The following is a 24283-nucleotide window of genomic DNA, read 5'->3' as shown; positions in this document are numbered from 1 at the left end:
CCTTACTGTGATTTGGAGTAGAAAGAGTTAGGTAAAAGGCACTGTAATTAGGGAAGCTATACATCGTTAAAAAACAATGGCCGACACCTACCTTCCAATTAGAATGCTTTTATTTTTTTTGTAAATGATTTTTGAGAGGCTTCTTCTCATCTTGATATTTGACTCTCACTGACTCACTGATTCGTTATTTTTTATCTTTTTAAACTTTTTATTGATTCTTTGTGAATTTCACATCATGCAGCCCAATTCTACTCATTTACCCATCTCTTTGTGTCTGCCCTCTACCCTTGAACCTCCCACGCCCCCAAAACACATCTTGTCATGGAAGTTGTAGTGTGTCACACATTATACCCTTTTTTTTTTTTTTCCTTTTTTTTGGAGCTGGGGACCGAACCCAGGGCCTTGCGCTCGCTAGGCAAGCGCTCTACCGCTGAGCTAAATCCCCGACCCCACACTATACCCTTTTGTATCTTTACTTTTCATCTTGCAAATGTTCATTGCAATGGTCTGGTTTGAGGCCTCTGGTTTCTGCTTACACCATCAATACTGGATCCTCATGGGAACTCCTCTCAGAAGTCCTATTGTCCAGGTACCTGAGGAAGCCAAAGGGGTTGAATGGCTCTGGAGCTGGAGTTACAAGCTGTTGTGACTGTGTGGACGCTGGTCCCCTGGAAAAGCAGTATCTGCTCTGAACTGCTTAGCCATCGCTCCAGCTCTTAAATCTTCCTTTGAGATTTACTGTTGGGGGCTGGAGAGATGGCTCAGCAGTTAAGTACACTGACTGCTTTCCCAGAGGTCCTGAGTTCAAATCCCAGCAACCACATGGTGGCTCACAACCATCTGTAATGGGAGCCGATGCCCTCTTCTGGTGTGTCTGAAGACAGCTACAGTGTACTCATAAATAAAATAAATCTAAAAAAAAAAAAAAAGATTTACTGTTAGGGCTGTACCACAACCATCCATAACTCCAGTTTCAGGGGATTCCATGACCTCTTCTGAATCCTCACAGATACCAGGCATGAGTGTAGTTGTGTGTGTGTGTGTGTGTGTGTGTGCACGCGCGCACGGGTGCACGTGCCATGTATATGTATGTGTCTTAAGAGTCCAGAAGGCGGCTTTGTATCCTTTAGAGCTGGAGTAGAATAGTGAGCAATGCCCCATGGGGTACTAGAAACCAAACTCAGGTCCTCTGGAAGAGCAGGAAGTGCTCTTACCCTCTGAGCCATCTCTCCAGTCCTACATTAAGTAATGTTAGATTGGTGAGGGACAGTTGGGCTGTAGCTCAGTTGGTAGAATGCACACCTAACACCTGAAGCCCTGGATTAGACACTCAGCACAGTATCATGGAGCAGACGAGACTTTTCCTTGTGAGACTTTATCTTCATGATCACGGTGTCTTCCAGGTAAGCACTTCCTTTCATGTCTTTCTTGCTATTTCTCTATTACTATTCCTCTGAGGTCAGCTACTGTAATTGTTGCTCTTCATTGTCAAAATTTAGAATCACCATGGAAACCCCTTTGGGTATTTCTATGAGTGTGCTTCCAGAAAGATTTAAATGAGGAGTGAGGACCTAGCCTGAATGTGGGGGCACCATCTCACAGGCTGGGATTTGGGAATGAATAAAAAGAAAGGAAGTTAAGCCCCCTCATTCATCTCTCTCTGATGTCTGATTGCAGATGCGACCTGACCAACCATCTCACGCCTCTGCACCACACTGTCCCTACCCCAGGAGCCTGTGTCCTCAGACTCCGAAACAAAACAAGCCCTTCTTTAAGTTGGTTTTTATCAGATACGTTGTTATAACAAGAAAAATAACTAATGTAGAAAACCGATAAGCCTAACTGTTCTTAGGCCTTTGGACTAGTTTGCAGGGGAGATGGGGAAGAGTTTGGAGCTGCAGACTAGATAAGCCTTATAATGCTGTAGGCACAGCCTAACACCATTCTTGTGGAAGTTTAGAAAACCAGAAAGCTAAGATAAATATGAACAGTGGAGGCCCAGCTCACGTGGTTTCAGGGAGGAACGAGAACTGTATCAGAGACTGGGTTAGAGGTTGTGTTACACCTTTGTGAAGAAACTAGCTACAATTCTGCCTGTGGCCTGAAAACTTGAACTGGGTGCAATTAATTTTAAAAATATATTTATTTATTTTGTGGTATATACATGTGTGTGTTATGTATATATTTGTGTGTACACATGTGGAGGCCAGAAGAGAATGATGGGAGTCTTCCTCTACTTTTATTACTGTTTTGTTTAATCTTATTTTATTTGAGACAGGATCTTACTATGTAGGTTTTTTTTTTTTTTTTTTTTTTTTTTTTGAGCTGGGGACCGAACCCAGGGCCTTGCGCTTGCTAGGCAAGCGGTCTACCACTGAGCCAAATCTCCAACCCTTACTAGGTAGTCTTAACTGGTCTGTAACTCACTATTGTCAACACAAAAACCATAGCTGTCATCTTTTTTTTTTTCTTTTCTTTTTTTCGGAGCTGGGGGACCGAACCCAGGCCTTGTGCTTGCTAGGCAAGCGCTCTACCACTGAGCTAAATCCCCAACCCCCACAGCTGTCATCTTAAAGGGAGTAAGAGATAGTTTATTCTGAAGCCATTTTGAGTGACCACACCATTTAGGAACACAGATTTAGGTTAACCTAAATTCTGTGGTTCAATGGGAGCAATTTCATGAAGTTTTTATAGTTTTACAGAACAAAGAAAGTTATAAATCAAGGCAAGTTTAAAATACATTGTGCTGGTCATTGGCAATACATGTCTTTAATCCCAGCACTTGGGAGGGAAAGGGGGCAATCTCTGAGTATGGGACCAGCCTGGTGTACAGAAAGAGTTTCAGGACAGCCAGGGCTACACAGAGAAACCCTGTCTTGAAATCCAAAACCAAAACCAAAACCATACCATACCAAAAACCATACCATACCATACCAAACCAAAACTGTATTGGTACATCAGAGAGGCTCATCCAGGAGATGGGGACCTGCTTCTTGTAACATAGCTGAAGCCATTTTGTATTTAGTCTCTATTTTGCTCATAAGGTGAAATTAAGATCAGGTCCTCAGACTCCACTTCCCAGAAGTAATTACCTATAGCTGATACTGAAGAGTGCTACTAATAACCCAAAAAGTGATGGTTGAATTACTTATGCTCTGTTATCTCAACGTTCTGAAATTCACCACCCTATCTCCAGGACCAATCAGCTTAAAGGTTAGCTGATAATACTCTGTCTAGTAAGCCAACTGTTGTATTGCTCCCTTCCGTGCCTTAACCTTTGAACCTGTTTTTTTCCCCCTATAAAAAAAGCCTGCGGGGGTTGGGGATTTAGCTCAGTGGTAGAGCGCTTGCCTAGGAAGCGCAAGGCCCTGGGTTCGGTCCCCAGCTCCAAAAAAAAGAACCAAAAAAAAAAAAAAAAAAAAAAAGCCTGCTTTCAGGACAGATGGGTGTTGTTGTAAAAATATAATAATAATAAAAGTATTGTTGTCTTTTTCCCTGCTAGGTCTGCACCGCGGTGCCCCAAGATATCTGCTAGGTATCTTGGCGGAAACACAGCCCAGCCACACACTTTCCTACACACAGACCCTCACATAAAAGAACACACAACACAATAATCTTTGACCCAATTGGTAAGATATAATTGCCCACTTAAACATACAAAGCCCGGTACCATCCATCCCTTGAGAACATTAATAACAACCTGTAAATACACAGAGCAGAATCTTAACATCACCTGCCATGGCTTCTCCCCTCTCTCCGTCTCCTCTTCTCTCTACTAGTCTCCTCCTCTTCCTTCAAACTTCTCTCCAGCCCATCCTTCCTTCTCCTCCAATGACAGGCCTCCTTCTATCCTGTACCTGCCCCTCACTTGTACTTTACAAATTCAATGGAGAGGTGGTTCTGGTGAAGTCACCTGAGTCCTGAGTACATGACTAGGCAACTGTCCTTGGGGCAATGGAATTAGCATCAAAATACAGTAACTTCAGGGCAAACCACAACAGATGGGTACCAGAAAATTAGGCTCCCAAGTCCTTTTTGTGGTTCTCATCAATCAGTGTGGGGGTGTGTGTTTGATAATCTGTTCTTGCTTAACTGAGATCAGTGTTCATATGGTTTGTGTGGTGATTCCTGAACCCCAACAGGGGAATTTTTTCTATTTCCCAAAATGCTATCTGATGACATTCTTAGCTTTTGGGTTGGAATTGTTCTGCTAAGTTAATAGATTCTAAAAGGTTAGCTGTTAGTTTGGACTCAGTTTGGCTAAGAAATGGCTGCTCCGGAGGGCTAGAACTAGCCTAAGATAAGGTAATTAACCTAGGGACCTGCAACACTCCAGTCTCTCCACAGTACTGAAATTGGAATCACTCAGTTTCTGCAGACAGCTTTTTTCCAGGAATTTTCGTTTACACTGTGTGGACCAGGCTGACCCAGACTCACAGAAACCCATTTTCCTTTGCTGGGATTAAATGAGTGAGCCACCAGTCCAGCTTGCATTGTGTTTTGAGACAGGGGCAGTAAGGCCCTGGGATGCCCCTGTCTCTACTCGCCAATGCTAGGGTACAGGCGTATGTGTGTAGGCTTTATTTTGTTTTGTTTCAATCTGGTTTGGGGAAGTGGAGGATGGAGAGATGGCTCAGTAGTTAAGAGTACCTGTTGCTCTTGCAGAGGACTTGGGTTCAGTTCCTGTACCCATATAGTGGTTCATAACTGAGAACTCTTCTTGGTTGTCGATTTGGCAATATCTAGAATTAACTAAAACCCAAGGTGACCGGTGAGGGATTTTTCTTCACTGAATTATTTGAAGTGCCAAGACCCACCCTAAACCCAGATCTTCTGAAGTGGGAAGGTCTACCTTAAATCTGGGCCACATCTTCTGGTGGCAACCTATATAAAGGACATGGAGGGAGGAGGCTTTTGCCCTTTGCCTGCTTGTCCTCACTCTTGCTGGCAAGTTCATTCCTTCACTGGCATTAGAGCCTAGTTCTTCAGGATTCTAGGACATACTGAAGAGCAACTGAGACATCCAGCCTTGTGGACTGAACAACTACTGGATGCTTGGTCTTTCCAGTAGGAGAAAGGCCATCTGTAACTCCAGTTCCCTGGAATCCAGGGCCGTTTTCCGAAACCTGCAGGGTATCAGGCATACATGTCCTATACATGTATACATGTAGGCAAAACACTCATACACATACAATGAATAAATGTATAGATGTATGAATAAATAAATGAATAACTATGGTTGATGGAGTTTTAAAAGCAAGTCCTCTTATGGGTGCTGGGACCTGAACTCAGGTCCTGTGGAAGAGCAGAAAGTGCTCTTAACTACTGAGTAATCTCTCTAGACCCCCAAGTTCCTCTTTACTGTAAGTCTCTCAAGATCAAATTTATTATGTTGTTCTGGTCTTACCTTCCTCCCCACAGCATAGCTGTAGTCATTCTGTTCCATGCCTGCCAGCTATTTCACATTGTTGCGTAATTTGCCTGCCAATCATTGACACATAAAGATAATTACTTGACTGAGAGAAGGATCATGCAGACCGCATCCCCTGTTATGTTCAGTATGTTCTGAGGTTTGTTAATCTTAAGACATTCCACAAAGGTTTACATAGGACACATCAAATCAAAGATCAGTATGAACTGTTATGTCTGACCTATCTTGAGTCAGAGCTGACCACCAGGCTGCACTTCCTGCATCTGTGGATGAGCTCACTGTAGTTTTGTGCCTGACACTGACGGCTGTTACTAATAAGCCAAAAAGTTATGACTGTAATACTTATGCTCCATTATATCAATGTTCTGAAGTGTTCACCAGCCATTCACCACCCCTCTTACCCCACTCAGGACCAATCAGCTCAAAGATTAGTGGATAGTACTTTGTCTTGTAAGCCAAATATATTATTGTTCCCCTCCTTCCTTTTTAAACTTGTGAACCTGTTTTTTCCGAGAAAAAGACTGCTCTGAGAGATGTTTGATGTCATAATTCGATAATTCTGAGCTATGCCCCTGGTCTAGCCAGTATAGGGTGGGCATTCAATAAACTACTCCTGCTTAACTGAGATCAGTGTTTGTATGGTTTGTGTGACGATTCCTGAACCCCAACACTAAGACACATTTTCATGCTCCAGGAAGTTTCCTGATCCTTTCTGGGGCACTCCAGTGCAGGAACAGACTGGGACTTCTGAACTAGATTTATTTATTTATTTGTTTATAACTTTATCATCAAAAAGACCTGCAAACAAAATAAATATCACATACCAGACCCAAAGCCTATATATATACATCTCAGTGAACTTCTATACAGTTAGAATAGCTGTCATTCCTTCACTGTCTGATTGAAATAACTTCCTAGTGGGCCTTTCTGTCTCCAATCTCTCATTTCCTAAGCTCATGATTTATATTGCTTTAGTTCTAACTCACATAGTCCTCATAAAACTCCACTATTTTCACACAAAATAAGATCTCAAACCCTTCCATGTTTTTAAGCTCGACAGACTTTCCTGCCCGTTTCCCCTATGTTCACCTAAGTATTTGTAGGTTGCAGCCAAATAAATCACGAGTTTTACTTCATGCTCATTGAATAAACTAACCAAAGGTCTCACACCTGCTCACCCTTAACCTCTGTACTTCTGCCCGAAGCCTTCCCTAATCCATTTCCTTCTTCAGTTACCACAGAGCTTGGAATGAACCTCTGAGCTGTCACCATTTTGTTTATGATATAAATGTACCATGTTCAGTTGGTTGACTCGGCATGGCAGAGTCTAATTACACTGAAAGCAGAAAGGCCTTCTCCTCTCATAATCTCCGTGTGTCTAACACTGGCTAAATGACTGCTCAACGAGAGTGGTTTTTAAAGGAATCGGGATTCAGGTGCATTTTTAACACTTTAAGTCAGTCTTATTATATAACTTTGGCTGGCCTGGACCTCGCTGTATAGACTAGCCTCAGACTCACAGATTTACCTGCCACTGTCTCCTGAGTGTCAGGATCAAAGGTGTGTGTTGCCATGTCTGGACTCAAGTGCTCTTCTGAGTGCCTGAGATAGTAAGAGGTGGCTATAGTAAACATTGCTGAGGGTTGGTAAAGATCTATATCATCCGAGCACTTTGTTCCTTTCCTGATCTTCAGATGGATTTTAGCAGCTTCATTTTTTAAACTAGAATGAAAGGAATCCAAGAATGAGATCACTCTAAGACTTGCTGCTATTAAATACAATTAAGTGCTTAGTTTAAAAAAGGTTGGACTTGGAGTCTTATATTCCATTACTTGCAAGTCTCATGGAAGTAATGAGCTTGAAAGTTAGAGCAGTCTGCTGTTGAATGGAGGCCACACAGGGATCTTTGTAGGGGAATAGCTGGAGATTCAGGCTGGCTGGGGCCTTCCATCTGTGATCTGTGGCTCTCCGAGGGCCCCTCTTCTTCAGGACAGTGATATCTGGGAAGTGTCCCCCAGACTGAAGCTTCTTAGGTTAGAGAAGGTGTTACTTACATAACGTGCCCAGTACTGACCCAAGAGGCAAGAAAGGAGAAGTCCATCGAGGAGGCAAAGAAGGGAAGGCGAGTTTATAGGGGAGTGTATAGTCTATCAAGTACTTGAATTGATACCAGAAAATTAGAAAAATTTCAAAAGCAACTCCTTGCTACTCAACTGATTTTAAAATCTTCTGATCTCTAGACTTGTCCTAAAGCTAGAACATGGGGACGAGAAATAATTTCTGGCTTAATAAGCTATGACTATTGTTAGGTATAATCTTCATTCAGGGCATCAGTTTGCTGACACTTTTATAGTTTTATCTTGTTCTTAAAAAAGATTATTTATTTGTATGTGTGTGAGTGTTCTATCTGCATGTAAGTCCTGGCACCACACATATGCCTTGTGTCTGAGGAGGTCAGGAGAGGGAGGGCATCTGATCCTGTGGAGTTGGAGCTGTGATTCCTAGTGTGGTCCCTGGGAACGGAACCTGAGTTCTCTGGAAGAGCAAGGGCTCTTAGCCATGGAACCTTCTCTCCAGTCACTGTCTCCCGGTTTATAAAATGACCTTTTTTTCTGTAACATTCAGTGTAAGCATAATATAATACATTAAGATATGTACACCCGGGCCTGGAAAGGTGGTTCAGCTGCTGAGAGCACTCACTATTCTTGTAGAGTTCTATTCCCAGAACCTACATGGCAGCTCATGACTGACTGTAACTCCAGTCCCAGGCAATCCGATGGCCCAGGTGGCCTCTGCAATGGCCTGTGTGGCCTCTGCAAGCACCAGGCATACACAGGGCACAAACATTCACACAGGTAAAAAAATAAAACCCATTTGCATAAAAACCCTAAAATATGCATCTCATTTCTTTTTTCAGTTTTTTTTTTTTTCGGAGCTGAGACCCGAACCCAGGGCCTTGTGCTTGCTAGGCAAGCGCTCTACCACTGAGCTAAATCCCCAACCCCCTTTTTTCAGTTTCTTGCATTTCATTGTTTACAGTGGGCAAAGCATGAGAAGTGTGGTTAGAATAATAAGTTTTATTTATTTATTTATTTATTTTTTATTTTTTTTTTAAGATTTTTATTTTATTGTATGTGAGCACACTGTAGCTGTCTTCAGACACACCAGAAGAGGGCATCAGATCTCATTACAGATGGTTGTGAGCCACCATGTGGTTGCTGGGATTTGAACTCAGGACCTCAGGAAGAGCAGTCTTAACCACTGAGCCATCTCTCCATCCCCAATAAGTTTTATTTTTAATAGCAATGGCTTTGGGACACTACTCTTTTTCTCTTCTGAGATGGAACCTCTGCATGTGATTCAGGGTCTCCAACCCTGGATTCAAGTGATCCTCCTGTCCCAGTCTCTTGAGTGCTGGGATGAAAGGTGTGTGCCGCCATATATAGTTGGTGTGTGTCTGTTTTTGTTTTTGTTTTTTTGTTTTTGTTTTTTTTCTGAAGCTATTCTTGCTAACCCATTCCTTGGAAGCTGGGTCTAGTAGCCAGTGGTCACAGCTGTCTGGTGGACAGATGGAATAATAGGTCAAGCTCTGGGCCAGCTTGGGCTATGGTGTGAATTCAAGGCCAAGTTTGGCAAGTTCAGTGAGATTATGTCTGAAAGTAATCAGACAATCAACCAATCAATCAATCAATCAAACAAACAAACCCAAGTTTAAAAAAAAAGATTGGAGGGATGTGTTGTGGCTCCGTGGGACAGATCTGGACTAGTGGGGTACTGAGTTCCATCATCAGTACTACATAAGAACAAAGACAAGCAAACACGACCCATACCCAGTTCTTGGAGCACTTAATTTTTTTATATTTATTTTATTTTTTTGAGACAGGGTCTTTCTATTATGTAGCTCTGGCAGTCCTGAAACTTGATATGTAGACCAGGCTGGCCCAAGTACTGGGATTAAAGTGGTGCCCCACCATGCCCCACTCTTTAAAAAAATATTTTTTTTAAAATTATATTTGTGGTGTGTGTGTGTGTGTGTGTGTGTGTGTGTGTGCATGAACCTGTGTGTGGGTGTGCACATATGTGTGCTTGCACAGAGAACTTTCAAGAGTCAATTCTTGGGGGGAGGGGGATGTTTGCCCGGATACCGGGAAAGGGAATAACACTCGAAATGTATATAAGAAATACTCAAGTTAATTAAAAAAAAAAAGAGTCAATTCTTTACTACAAGCAGGTGGGTCTCTGGCATCAAATGCATGGTGTCATCAGGCTTGGTAACAAGCACCTTTACCTGCTGAACTGTGCTCCAGTTCAAGAATCTACTTTGTCTCAGGCACTGCCAGACATAAAAGTGAATCAGTCCAGGACCTGCTCTCCATGAGTTTACTGAATGGCAGCTGCAACCTCCTTGGTAGACAGTGCCAATGCACGAAGCAGGAACTCCAGGGTAGGGCTGCTCTGGAGTCTGTGTCCTTTGCCATTGGGGTTGATCCTTGATGGATGAACTGGAATCCCATAAGTAGAACAGGAGTGGGGAGAAAGAACACTTCCCAAGATAGACATAGTTTGTTTTTTTAAAGTAAGTACAGGGAAGGGAAAAGAGTTCATGCTACAGACAGTCACAATTCCAGGTTACTTGGGGGAGAGACCAGAGCCTTTAGTATTATTCTTATTTATTTAGCTTAATCTGTGGAGGCAAGCTGTGGGATGCCTTAGACAATCACTGCAGCATCAGAGAGGAAGGCCTGGGCTAGGGAACAAAGAAGGAAGACGAGGTATGAGGCTCTGTATAGCAGGCATGGGAGATACCTTTTGACAATAGACAACTCCCTTCTAATTTCTATTGGAATTGAGTAACATTGGTAACTCTTAGAAATTTGACAGTATGCTTTAATATTCAAAATTGTAAGCACCCATAGGAAGATTAATTGTATTTGTTTTCTGATTCAGCAATAAAATACCGGAGACAGTCACTATGAAGGAGGGGATACTTATTTTGGCTCACAGTTTTGGAGTTTTCAGTCCATGGTTGATTGGCTTTGTTGCTTTGGACCTGTAACAATGTAGCAAACTTCCCCTGAGGAGGATGGGAATGAGAAAGAGGCGGTTGGGGAAGGAAAGGGGCAGGGTCTAGTACCTCTTTCAAGACATGCCCCAGATGACGTCTCTCACTAGGCGCTACCTACTTGTGGTGGTTTGAACTAGAAGTTCCTCTTTCATGTCCAGAAGACAGTGTTCCACATGACTCTGCCCTATCCTCTGGCTCTTACACTATTTCTCTCCCTTCTTCTGCAGCGTTCCAGGTCTTAGAGTGGGTGATACAGATGCTATATTTAAGGCTGAACACTTGGGGCTGGTGAGATGGCTTAGTGGTTAAGAGCACTGGCAGCTCTTCCAGAGGTCTTGAGTTCAACTCCCAGCAACTACGTGGTTGTTCATAACCATCTGTAATGGGATCTAATGCCCTCTCTGGAATGCAGGTGTACATGCGGATAGAGCATTCATACATTAAATAAACCAGTCTTAAAAAAATAAAAGGCGAATACTCAGTATTCTTAGCACTTTGACTAGTGAATCTTTTCTTTAATCACAGTCCCTGTAAACCAAGGTTTCTCTAACTAAGGCTAGGTATGAATATAGTTATTTAAAGCCAGTTTAACTAGAAGCCCATTTAGCAAACAGTAGTAATACATTGTTTCCTTGGGCCTGTGACCTCCCCAGCCATGGGCTTTTGACCAGATTTACAGTATCAGAATTCTCTCTTGTGGTGCAGGCCTAAAAATCTTGCTAGAAGGCAGTTGATTGCCACCCCCCCAGCCCCACCCTCAACAGTTATGCCATTATTGTACCAGTGAGCTTGTCTTGCCTGGCAGGTTAGTACTGTAGCTCAGAGGATTAATAACTGAGTAGGACCACTGGAAAATTGTCTCCCTCAGCAGTTTATATCTTTTGGCACAATGAAAAATAGCAGCAGCAGCTAGGCAGGGGTAGGGCACGCCTTTAATTCTGGCACTCTTGAGTTTGAGGTTAGCCTGATTGATAATGGCCTAGTCTACAGAGCAAGTTCTAGGACAACCAAGGCCACATAAAGAAACCCTGACTCCAAGGTGGGGTGGTATGGGGGTAGAGAGATAGCTAGCAAGAAAAACTTTCACTCAGATCCAGATTGGATCAAGTGCACTCTCATGATCCTGGCCTACACGGTTGTTTCCTAAGTGCAGCCATCGAAATATTGACAACTGTCTATGGTCAATTCTTTTTTTTTTTTTTTTTTTTTGTTCTTTTTTTTCCGGAGCTGGGGATGGAACCCAGGGCCTTGCGCTTCCTAGGCAAGCACTCTACCACTGAGCTAAATCCCCAACCCCCAATTCTTTTGTCTTTAGGCTAAGGAATACGGGTGTCTGAGAGAGAGAGAGAGAGAGAGAGAGAGAGAGAGAGAGAGAGAGAGAGAGAGAGAGAGAGAGAGAGAGAGAGAGAGAGAGAGAGAGAGAGAGAGAGAGAGAGAGATCCTAGATAGGTGTGTTTTCATGTGTGTGCTTGGGGGAAAGGGAGGAACTGATGGACAGACAGTTCTACAGTTTTCAACATCTCCTTGACTGGGTTTCATTTGGCATCCACATTCTCTTTGACCCCTCATTCCCTCTTGCACAGGACACTGTTTATTTGCATGCCTGACATTTTGGTTGCATTCTCGCCCAGACCTATAATCTCCTGGCCCACGGGGATTCCTGAGGTAGGAGAGATATGTTTGTAGAGGAACCCTTCTGACTTGGTCTGAAGACTGGCCTCTTTAATGGCACGTCCTCGCATAGACACTAGTGGGGACTGAAGCCGGCCTTGCAACTGCCATGCGTGCGCGTGGGGATGCAGAGCCAGCACTTATATCCAGACCGTTTCCCAGGGCAGGGGAGCGCGCTCCGGGCGAGGCGCAGGGCGGGACAGGAGCACGCGAAGTGTCCGCCTGGCCAATAAGCGCAAGCCAGGCGGAGCGGGCGGTAGCCGCTCGGGTGCGCGCGGGGCTGGGCGTACACGGTGACGCTCAGGCTCGGCAGGACCAATGGGCGCAAGGTGGTGGCGGGCGGGCCCCAAGGCCTGGAGCTTTAGGAGGTGAGCGGGCTGTGGGCCCGCCTGACGCTGCTGCATCGCGGGAGGCGCATGGCGGGCATGGCGTTGGCGCGAGCATGGAAGCAGATGTCCTGGTTCTACTACCAGTACTTGCTGGTCACTGCGCTCTACATGCTGGAGCCCTGGGAGCGAACCGTGTTCAGTATCCTGTGTGTCCTGGCCTGGCTGGGGCGTGGAAGGGTGCGCGCGCCGGGTGGGGGGGGTGTCTTGGGGGCCAAGGGAGGTGGAACCGCGGAGATCCGAGTCTTGGACGCAATTCCCCTGCCCAAGGTGGAGGTATCCTGATTTCTGCATGCAGTAGGGAGGACGACGTCTCTCTTGGTGCTTCCTGGCCCCGCTTCGGCCGCGCCTGCCTTTCCTTTAGTCTTCTTGTCTGAGGCAGGGTTGCTGCTGGTGGAGCAAATCGCTCTGGGCTTGGGCGTCTTTAACCCTTAGCTATTCCGGATTTGGAGAGATAGAACTCTAACCAGTTCACCAGGTTGTGAGTACATGGTCGTGACACTCCCACACAGTTTTGGAAAGCAGTTTGTAAGTTACTGGAAGGCCTTTTGGTCTTAAAAATGGCAGTTTAAAAAGTGTGTTTTATTTATGACTTCTTTGCATCATAGGTACACGCTGTGCCTAGAAAAGACTTTGTGGATGGGGTTTCAAACTACGCTTTGCTGTATAGCTTACAAACGGCTAAGAATTGTTGAGTGATGACTTTGCTGAGCACTTTGTGCCTATCTTACCTCGCCTAATTTTAACAGCCCCAGCGAATAGCTCAAGGTTGTGAAGTCTGATGCTTGTTTTCACCCAATGTCTATGCTGCTATCCTCTGGTTCTCATGTAGACTAAATACTAACAGTTCATACTTTTTCCTTTCCTCGTCTCCTCTCTGTAATATAAAAAGAATATTTCAAATCACACGTTTGTTTCATCCAGGCATAGCTTCCCGTTGGGGTTTAGCTTTGTGGGGAGCAACTTCACAAACACGTTCCTATGACTGAGGTAGAGCTTGGCTAGCTTTATCAAGGGTGCTGGCGTGCAAATAGCATGAGCTTGGTTAGAGCTGACTCTTGAAAAAATTTAGCGGCCTGAAAGACTATTTATTATTATGGGGCATTTCTTTCCTAACCTGTAGTTGAATAGCCAGAAAACATATTTGGAGCTTCTGAACAGAAAAGCCTGCTGATTTCCTGCATTGTTTATTTGTAGCTTCAGTTTGATCTTTGGATTTTGTAGGTCAGGAAAAATGCATATTTAAATTCACGCCTAATTGGAACTTCTTAATAGTAGAAGGTAATCTTTTAATTAATTAATTTTTAGTTTTTCAAAATAGGGTTTTTTTTTTTGTGTACCCCTGGCTGTCCTGGAACTCATTCTATAGACCAGGCTGGGTAGCAGTTAATCTTGACTGAAAGTTGCCTTACTACAATAAATGTTGACGGAGCCCCATAAAATAGTAATAATGAAAGCCAGGTGTTATGGTTCATGACTGATTACCATGCTCAGAAAGCTGATGCAGGAGGGTTGCTGGAAGTTCAAGGCAGCCTGGGCCACATAATACACAGCTAGTACCAGGTAAGCTAGGGTTACATTGCAAAACTCAAAGGGGAGGGAGGGAAGGAAGGAAGGAGAGAAGAAGAGAGAGAGAGGGAGGGGAGGAAGGAAGGAAAGAAAGAGAAAGGAAGGAAGGAAGGAAGGAAGGAAGGAAGGAAGAAAGAAAGAAAGAAAGAAAGAAAGAAAGAAAGAAAGAAAGAAAGGCAGGCAGGTAGGCAGGCAAAGAAACAGTGTTGGGATGAAGTGAAACTCTGTAAGCTTTGAAACATTTATTGGCCTGTGGATAAATGCTACAATGGTAACAGTGTTAAGATTTTTTTTTTTTTTTTTGGCTATATTGTAATAGAAATAGTGACCTGGGGCCAGACTGTAGTGGCCCACATTTCTAAACCCAGCACTCTGGAGGCAGAGGCAGGCTGATCTCTGAGTTCGAGGACAGCTTGGTCTATTGAGTGAGTTACAGGACAACCAGGGCTACACAGAGAAACCCTGTTTCCAAAGTGGTAGGGGTGGGGGGGAATCACTTTTGATTTTTATATTAAAAAATGTCTTTTTTTTCTTGTTCAAATAATTGTGTGCATAGCTAGGTGTGGAGGTTCATGCTTGCCTGTAATACTAGCTTGGGGAATTAGTTTCAGGAGCATCAGAAGTTAAGGGCTAGCTTCAGTTAAATGTGAGTTTGAGGGCAACCTTGGCTTCATGAAACTGTCCCTCAGAAAACACAGAACTAAACCAAAACAACAATGACAACAAATGTGTTGATATAAATACCCCTGTCTCCTTCTGGAGACAGGGCTTGTTGCTATGCCAGATATCTGTTATCTGAATGAAGACGTCACCCAGGTTAGTTATTATCCCTTTGTTTGCTGTGATAGAGGTTCTTTGTGTCCCCAGGAAGTGTACAGTTAGGAGGTAGAGGAAGGTGAGAGAGTGCGAGGCAGGGGAATGGTCTCTGATTGTCTTAACTGTCTTAACTTCCTGGGAAATTGTCTTCTTGCCTCCCAGTTTCTAAACTTTGGTTTGTTTTGCACTGCCTTTGTATTGAGAATGTTAGAATACCTATTAGCTATACTCCTGGGTAAGATAATGAAGACAGTGCTTAAGGTCTGGGAAAGTCCTAGGTGGAATGGACCTCTGGTTTTAGCTTGTGATACCAGCCCTTTGTTAGCAGCAATGACTGAGGGCCTTGCTAAGCCTTGAGTGCTGTAATGTTTATGGCTCGTCTGAGAGAAACTAAGATTTATTTTTTTTTTTTTCTTATATTTTGGAGACAGGGTCTCACCATATAGCCCTGACTGACCTGGGACTCATTACATAGCTTCACAGTCAGAGATCCACCTACTTCTGCTTCCAAAGTGCTGGGATTAAAGAAAGACATGTCACCTCACCTGGGCCAATTTTTTTTTTCCTGGTTTTTCAATACAGGGTTTCTCTGTATAGCTCTGGCTGTCCTGGAACTTCTTCTGTAGAAGGAACTTTGAGGAACTGTGAAGAAAGCCTCTGCCTCCCGAGTGCTGGGATTAAAGGCATACACCACCACATCCCACCTCCTTCCTTCCTTCCTTCCTTCCTTCCTTCCTTCCTTCCTTCCTTCCTTTTTTTTAAAAAATAGAGGTGTTTATGTTTAATAATTAGAAACTGAGTTTCAGAGTATTTGTTGGAATGATGTGTTTGAAAGAAAATCTATGATCAGTAATTATAAATAGAAATTTCACTCATAAATTTTAGCCGCATGCATTATGTCTGTTCTGAACAATCCCCAGATCATAGGCTTTCATGGGAAAAGAGTATTTTGACTGGCCGCTACTGTAAACCTGTTCAAACTTATTAAGCAAGCCCCAACAGAAACAATCATTGTCATTTTGGGGGACAATTAGCGCAGGTAGGCAGTTCAGTGTGGCTGCAGCTTGCCTTGGGTTCAGTAGAAATGCATGGAGGGGGATCGGTGGAAGTATTGGTTGTGGCAGGGATCTAAGGCTGCCATAGATCTTTCCTGGGATACAGTGCCATCAGCATCAGCTGAGAGCTGGAGATGTGTCTCTGGGAGCTGTTCTGCTGTAGATGCTAATTTCTCATTTTCTTAAAATAGAATTCAAGGGACTTCTGCCTTTGCAGCAGCTGAGCTGAGAGATGCTTCCTGCTGAAGGTTGTCGGTCTTTGCCCTCTAATCTCGCCTCACTGACAGATGGGGGCTGGAGAGGTGGTGTGGCGGTTCAGAGCACCTGCTACGCTTACAAGAACAAAGGCTCAGTCTTTAGCACCCACAAGGTTGCTCACACCTGTCTGTAACTCCAGTTCCAGGGGGATCTCAACTGTTTCCCCCCAGAGAGGGGGGAGGGAGAGAGAGAGAGAGACAGAGAGACAGAGAGACAGAGAGAAAGGAACAGAGAGAGAGAGAGAGAGAGAGAGAGAGAGAGAGAGAGAGAGAGAGAAAAGATAGAGAGACAGAGAGAGACACAGAGAGAGAGAGAGAGAAAAGAGAGAGAGACAGAGACAGAGAGAGAGAGAGAGAGAAAAAAGATAGAGAGACAGAGAGAGACAGAGAGAGAGAGAGAAAAGAGAGAGAGAGAGAGAGAGAGAGAGAGAGAGAGAGAGAGAGAGAAAGGAAGGTAGGTCTCACTTGAAATGACAAACTGCAAACAAACAACAAAACACACAGGCTGCTGGGGAGGTGAAAGTGTTAAGGAGTGGTCTGCTAAGCCGGATGCCTTGAATCAGATCCCTGAAACTAACACGGAAACCTACATGGTAAAGGGAGGGCATCCATTCCCAATAGTAGTGTCCTCTGCACAAACTGTAGAGAGGAAGTTCCAGGACAGCCAGGGCTACAGAGAGACCGTGTCTTAAAAAGAGAGAAAGAGAGAAAGAAAGAGAGAAAGATTGGGATGCTTTAAAAAGCTTTCTGATGTGGGCAGTGTGATGAGAGACAAAGCTTTGAGTGTGCCTCGTGGTAGGGAAGCAGACTGAGCTTTCCCCTGGAGTAGCCATCCCCAACTTCCCTAGAGAGAAACCGCTTTCTAGTTTCCAGGTCTTGTGAATGAATGGCGAGGGCGGTGTTATTGTTTGGGGCAGGGAGTGTTAGTTGTTGGGATAGCTTCTGATGAATGGTGTTTGTCTTTAAAGCATTTCCTGCCTTTGTTTTATGATTTTTTTTTTAAGTTGTTGGAATAAGTGCTGGGTTAGCTAGTTTCTTTCTTTCTTTTTCTCTAGATGAACACTTACCAGCTTGTGGTTGATTAGTTGGGAATCTCTCTTAAACAGCTAAATACATATAAATATATAATTTTACAGCCTTCTGGATTTTTTTTTTTTTTCTTGAGACAGAGTCTCATTGTATAGCCTTGACTGTCCTGGAACTTGCTATATAGACCAGGCTGGCCTTTAACTCAGAGATCCACCTGCTGCTGCCTCCCGAGTGATGGGATTACAGGTATATTGCCCACATGCCTGGTTGCATTGCATTTATTCACGAGTCTAATACCACATTACAACTCATGTTACATATTGGCTCTAAAGAAGCTGTTTTTCATCCCGCCTTTGTATAGACATTTGTCTTCAGGGCCCGCAAGCGTCCTGGCACAAGGTTGCTGGTACTGCAGTGGTTTATGGGGCAGCTCTTCATGGTTTCCTACAGCCCAGAGCAGGGGCTCAGCAAGGCATGGTCCTGCTTACAATACTTAAAACTCAATGGCAGAGATCAGATTTCCATTTTAAGGTTTTTAGTTTTGGGGGTTGCATCCTAGTCAGAGGAGGCCCCTCTATAAATCTGACTTCTATAGCTACAGGAACTTAAATAAGCAACTGTAAAGGTGTAGCAAGTAGAAAGATTATTTGAGTATTACTGGTCTTGCTTGTGTGTCGGATATGGTCAGATAGATTTACATTTGCTTTGTGTTTATCTCCAGTAGATGACTTGAAGGATGATTGAGGTGTGGTAACTAAGCGACCTCTCCAAATAAATGGGATCCTAAAATGTTAAGGAAGAAAGATGAATCTCATTTTGGGGGGTGAGGGGTAGAATCCTGGGCCAGAAGGTCAGTGGCACCCCAGGATTATAGTATAAGTCATAACACGTAGGGAGCAGGGTAGCTGTGGGCAATGGCAAACAAGTCTGAGTTGGGGTGGCCAATGTTCAACCCTTGAAGAACAGATTTAGTGACTCTGTAAAGCAGATCAGATTCCTCCTTCTCATATCAGCTCTCAGGTAGGTGATGTGTCTTCATTTTATAGTAGAGTTTTCGACATGGGTAAGGCTGGCAGGGCTGTGCTTCAGGGACTCGCTGTTTCTGGGACTCAAGGATACTTTATTGTCATTTTTAAACTATGTGTGTGTTCAAGTGTGCAAGGTGCCCACATGCCATGGCACACTTGTGGGGAGGTCTGAGGACAGCCTCACACGGTAGCCCTTGCCTTCTATGTTTGACATGGGGTCTCTTGTTTGCCGCCATGTAAGCTAGGCTAACTGGCCTTCAAGCCCCCTGGGGTTCTCCTGTCTGTGCCTCTCAACTTGATGGAGGAGCTCAGAGATTACAGACCTGTGCCACTGTCCCCAGCCCTATGTGAGTTCTGAGGATCTGAAGTTGGATCTTCATGATTGGGGGGTATTGATTTACCTGCTGTACTATTTCCCTAGCCCATCGGTATAAAGTATTTATACTTAGAGAGATATACTTAGAGGGACAGCCTTGAGATCCATTTAAGCATCGGATAGGAAATTATAGCCAGCTCCCCTAAATGGTACATATTTGTTTGTAGGGACCCATTAAGGAGATGAAGTCATGTGTTTCCTAGCCTTGCAACTGTCTCATAAAACCAGTGCCTGGCAGTGTTGGTACAAGCTAACACTTTCAGTCAGGTGTGCTGATATCCTCATAGTGTGAGGAAGGCTGAGGAAGAGGGATGGAGAGTCTGAGGTCACTGACTCAAAACAGACAAATAAACCAAAAATCAGGCCAAACTGAGACTGAACTAAGCCAAACCAACCAGTTTAAATGGTGTCAAGCATGTTCCCTCTCCCCAAGGAACATCTAACTCAGTTCAGCACACTGGAGCTGTTGGAACTTGATGGTTAAAGTTACACAGACCTGTAAAGTCACCTATCAAAGGTGGTTGGGTGTGAACGTTATTGCTTTATATTCCAGCATTTGGGAGGTAGAGACAAGAGGACTAGGAGTTCAAGGTCATCCTAGCTCAGTGATTTAAGGTTAGCCTGGGCTAAATGAGACCCAGGCCAGTCTAGGCTAAGTAAGACCCTATCTCTAGTGTGTGGATTTTTTTTTTTAAATTATATGTACTTGATGTGTGTGTGTGTGTGTGTGTTTAGATCAGAAAGTCAGTTTTTTCTCTTTTTACCCCCAGGGACAAACCTTATGTCATCAGGCCTACATAGTGTCGAGTATCCCTATCTATTGATCCATCTTGCTGGCCCCCAAGAAACTACAGATCAAAAGTACCAACTTTTTTGCTGGGCACGGTGAAGCACGCCTTTAATCCCAGCACAAAATCAAACAAAAAGTGATTATTCAGGCTAGCAGGAGTTCTACACTGTTAGATTTTTACTTAGTGTGTCAATATATAATTAAATCTATTTTAAGTATTTTCTTATTATTGAAGACTTTGGGGTGTTTGGAGTAATTTTTAAATTTAATTTAAAGTCAGATGACTTGGGCTGGTGGCATTTTCCATGCTGACCTGGCAGCCTGAGCTCCATCTCTGGAACCCACGGTAGAAGAGGAAAGCTGGTTCCTCAAACTTGTCCTCTGAGCTCTACATGCGAGTGCCTGAGTGACATGCTCAGTTGTTCCCCCTTCTGTCTCTCTGTGACACACACACACACACACACACACACACACACACACACACACACACACACACGGGGAATAACATAAACATTTAAAAACAGGCTGCTCAGATTAAGAGCAGTTGCTGCTTTTGTGAAGGTCCTGGTTGAATTCTCAGCACCTACATTGGGCAGCTCACAACTGGTGCCTAGAGACACCACACATAAGCACTGACTTCTCTCTCTCTTTCTTTCTTTCTTTCTTTCTTTCTTTCTTTCTTTCTTTCTTTCTTTCTTCCTTCCTTCCTTCCTTCCTTTCTTTCTTTCTTTCTTTTTTCTTTTTTTGAGACACAGTCTGACTGTACAGTCTTGGCTACTCTGGAGTTCCCTATATACACCAGGCTGGCCTTGAACTCAGAGTTTTGCCAGCCTCTGCCTCTATCTACAAAACAAATCTTTGTTATTGTTTTTCAAGTCAGGGTTTCATTGTGTAGCCCTGGTTGTCCTGGAACTCATTTTATAGACCAGTGACCTTGAGCTCAGAGATGCATCTCCCTTGGCCTTCTGAGTGTTGGGATTATAGGCACTTGCTACCATTCTCGATGTTGGTTTTTGGAGACAGGATCTCTCTGTGAGGTTCAGGGCTCCTAGAACTATGTAGTGTAGACCAGGCTGGCCTCAAACTCAGATCTGCCTGCCTCTACCTGCTGAATGTTGGAATTAAAGGCATGGTCATCACTCCCAGCAGGTGACAAAGAAGTTTGAAAAAAAAGAATTTATCCTATGAAGGGTCAGTTCAGATGACTTTCAATAATTCTGTTTACCTTTGCCAGAACTGATGCTTGTTTATTCTGTTTCGGAGAGCTATGACCTGTAGTAGGTCCAAATATACAAGATAAGTAAGGACTAAAATTGCCTGTCATTTATCTTTGATGAGAGAAGGAGGGATGAGATATAGGACATATTTGTAGGCATTGGAGAAGAACTGGGGAAGTCTTAGTTAATTTGAATGTGGGAAGAAGGAATCAAAGAAGCTTCTCATTGGCTGAGCAGGCAGATAGATGTGCTGCAAAAATTAACGGGCTGGGGGTGAAGCTCAGTGCACGTGAACTAGCATACCCAAGGCCCTGGTTCAATCCTTAGCACTGCAAGTAAAACCCAAAACCAAACTAACAAATCAAACCTCAATTGATATTTGGAAGAGAAGCAGAATCTATTCTTAGTCACACTGTACACCAGCGATGGACAGAGGTGAACACAGGAGATGGTGATGGAGATGAGAGCCCTAGAGAAACACCTCAGCACAAACAGCAGGAGGGTTAGTGTAGCAAGGACTAAGCCAGTGCCCTGTTAGCCATAGGGTTTGCTACGAGGCCACTAAGAGGATCTTAGGGATCTTAGTTAGTGTGGATGGGTAGAAGTGAGTTGCTAATGACAAGGAGACAGTAAGTGGACATTTTGTTTGCTCATTTTAAAGAAATGAAGTAGTAAAGAGAAAGGTAGATGTTTAAAGAGGAATAAGATCAGATGCCACTGTGATAGTGCACTGGGAGGCAGAGGCTGACAGATCTCTGAGTTCAAGGCCATCCTAGTCTACATGAGTTCCAGGACAGCCAGGACTACACAGAGAGACACCCTCGCAAAAAACAAAAACAAAAACAAAAAACAAAAACAAAAGAGAGTACAATGTGAGGTTAGAGGACAGTGAGAGAGGTTTTGGTTACATTTGCTCCACGATGTGAATGAATAGGTTTTGAGTCTTGCTTTGACCTCTGGGTTCTAATGACAGCTTTCAGTTTGGCCCTGGGTAAGTTTATTTTCTCAGCCTCATGAGTAAGAACTACAATAAACATCCCGTAGAAAAAAAGCTCTTGATTAAGAGATTTGCCAGCTGGACTGTTATACAAATATTAGTTTGTAGTGAGCACATTGTTTATTTAAACCCTATCTTATCATCAAAACAAAACCAAAAAACCAAAAAACCAAAACAAAAAAAACCAACCCCAAACTATAAGTGGATAAGTACTTGCTACACAAACATGCGGACCTGAGTTTGGATCCCTTGTATCTGTGTAAAGAAACAGGCATATTGGTGCACGATGATCTATGATCCAGTGTTGATGGGGCAGCATCTAACTTCAAAGTCGGTGCCTTCTGCCATGCAGTAGTTTAAACTTAAAAAAGTTAGAGCATACATTTTTTTCTTGCTGTTACTTAAATTGGTAAGTCTTTTTATGAGTACATTGTAGCTGTCTTCAAACACACCAGAAAAAGGCATGGGATCCCATTACAGATGGTTGTGAGCCACCATGTGTTGCTGGGATTTGAACTCAGGACCTCTGGAAGAGCAGTCAGTGCTCTTAACCACTGAGCTCTCTCTGGCTCAAATTGGTAGATCTTACGAAGTTATTAAGTGTAATTATGTTCTGTGTACCAGAACCCCCCAACCCCCCTTTTTTATTTTTTTCCCTTTATTTTTTGTTCATGTATGTCTATGCACCATAGAGTCCAGAAGAGGACATCAGATCCCCTGGGACTGAAGCTATAGATGGCTGTGAGCTTCCATGTGGCTGCTGAGAATTGAACCCAAGTCCTCTGGCAAAGCAGCCAGTGCTCTTATCAGCTGAACCATTTTTCCAGCTCCAATGTGCTCCTGTTTGAACACTTGTTGAACACTATATATACTTAATTTTTAAGCTGTCTGATGTTTTCACCTCTAATAGTGAGAATAATGGCGCTGACTTCGCATGGTAGAGGTAAAATGGGCTAAATGAGAAGGTAGACGGAACATGAGCTAATGACCTCACAGGATGTTGTAACGGTGAGTATCCCGTTCACCACTGTTAGACCTTTATATGTAGACCTGATAATGTCTACAATGTTAGACCTGATAAATAACAAAACATGCTGTGCGAATAAGTACTTGGTTAGAGATGCATGGTTGTTGAAAAAACAAAACAAAACTGGAATTTAGTTTTCGAATAGACTAGGAAAAATGTTTCCTTAACCACCCTGAAGATTCGATGCTGGTTTCTGTGGTGGGGATGGCACTGTACACCGGCTACGTCTTCATGCCCCAGCACATCATGGCAATACTGCATTACTTTGAAATTGTACAGTGACGGAGATGTGACCAGGATCCAGAGGCTCCTGGGGAAGATCCACCTTGTGAAGTTGGGACGAGACCTCGTCACATGTGAGATGCTCTACGGATGTCAACATAACCAACCTTATAAATACAGAGACTAAACTTCATGAGTAGAACAGGAGAAATCATCCTGACTCATGTGTTGTGTTCCTTCCTTTTGATTTTAAAAGAGGCTCTTACATAGTAGCTTTTATCTATTTTAACATTGTAGTCATTTGTACTTTGATATCAGTATTTTCTTAACCTTTGTGACTGTTTCAATATTACCCAGTGAAAGCTTTTCTTAATGTAACTTTGAGTACATCTTAACTGCCTTCTATTTTTAAAACCTAAGGTCGTTAGTTGGGCTTTACTGTTCTTGCTATCGTATGGCATACACATCTGCCTGGATATATTTCTACTCGACCAAAGTTTTGTAAGAAACAATACAGAATTTGGGGATGGGAGGGAGGATATTTTGAGAAGTACTTACAAAAGATTTATCTGTAAGCTTGACCTCAGGGGTACGGTTTTAGCTCCCTAGACTCTTTAACAGCTTTTGCTCTAAAACTATTAAAGTGTTTCTTAGTGATGAAAAAGTAAAGATCTTGCTAACATTAATACAAGGAGCATTTCACCTTTTAGATATTAAATTCTTATGTGGACTTATTTCCAACTAACTTTTTCGATTCCTGTGAGGGCGGGTGACTGGTGGCCTTGTGCGATGCTGAGATGTACCATGGAGCTTTTCATAGAAGGCAGATCGGTTTCCTCTGAGGAGATACTGACAGTGGATACGCTTAAGAGTTAACTTGATGATTGTCACAGGTGCTGTGAAATGCATTTGCACATTGTGATAAGATATCATGAGATGAATTGTTCAGAACCATAGCCAAAAGAAATGTAAACTTGCTTAAAAATCCTTTCACTCTTTGTATTTTTTTAAAATGGTTTTTATTCCTTAGATGTAAAATGACTACTTAATTTTTTTTGATGTAAACTCATTAAATTCAAAGAAAAAATGTAGCAGTCTCTTATGGTTAAATATTGTTCAAGTAGTTATTTGTGGTTGGTTACTGGGGACTGGGTATGCAGTAACTATATTTTAACATGTCTCTGAACATAAAAGTTATAGCATAAGTTGTGCTTTTTTTTTTTTTTTTTTTTTCCTGTTTTTTTGAGATAGGGTTTCTCATGTAACAGACCTGGCTGTCCTGGAACTCTCTTTGTAGACCAGGCTGGCTTGAACTCAGAGATCCACCTGCCTCTGCCTCTCAAGTGC

At 43.3% G+C, this 24283-nt stretch overlaps 2 protein-coding genes across 4 annotated transcripts in view; both read left to right on the top strand.

The window, feature by feature from the left end:
- Window positions 1-24027, top strand: part of Eapp (E2F-associated phosphoprotein) — a 48976-nt gene extending 24949 nt beyond the window's left edge. The window contains exon 7 of one of the 3 annotated variants that reach the window (XM_087552669.1): window positions 22598-24027. The gene's annotated coding sequence lies outside the window, so the exon portion shown is untranslated. 3 annotated transcript variants of the gene reach the window in all.
- On the top strand, window positions 12572-24023 carry Sptssa (serine palmitoyltransferase, small subunit A). The gene is made up of 2 exons (NM_001047743.1): window positions 12572-12695; window positions 22893-24023. The coding sequence occupies exons 1-2, from the start codon at window positions 12584-12586 to the stop codon at window positions 22994-22996; spliced, it is 216 nt and encodes a 71-aa protein (NP_001041208.1). The 5' UTR covers window positions 12572-12583; the 3' UTR covers window positions 22997-24023.
- Window positions 24028-24283: the final 256 nt, after the last annotated feature.

The sequence above is a fragment of the Rattus norvegicus genome, chromosome 6 (genome assembly GCF_021556685.1).
Source record: "Rattus norvegicus strain SHRSP/BbbUtx chromosome 6, alternate assembly SHRSP_T2T, whole genome shotgun sequence".
Classification (NCBI taxonomy): domain Eukaryota; kingdom Metazoa; phylum Chordata; class Mammalia; order Rodentia; family Muridae; genus Rattus; species Rattus norvegicus.
The sequence above is the reverse complement of the archived record's forward strand: the minus strand, read 5'-3'. Positions and strand labels throughout refer to the sequence as shown.

Excerpts from the sequence above, each read along its gene's own strand:
- Sptssa (NM_001047743.1), top strand. The coding sequence starts at position 12,584 with ATGGCGGGCATGGCGTTGGCGCGAGCATGGAAGCAGATGTCCTGGTTC. Across the intron at positions 12,696-22,892 it reads CTGGGAGCGAACCGTGTTCA|ATTCGATGCTGGTTTCTGTG; the intron begins GTATCCTGTGTG and ends ACCACCCTGAAG.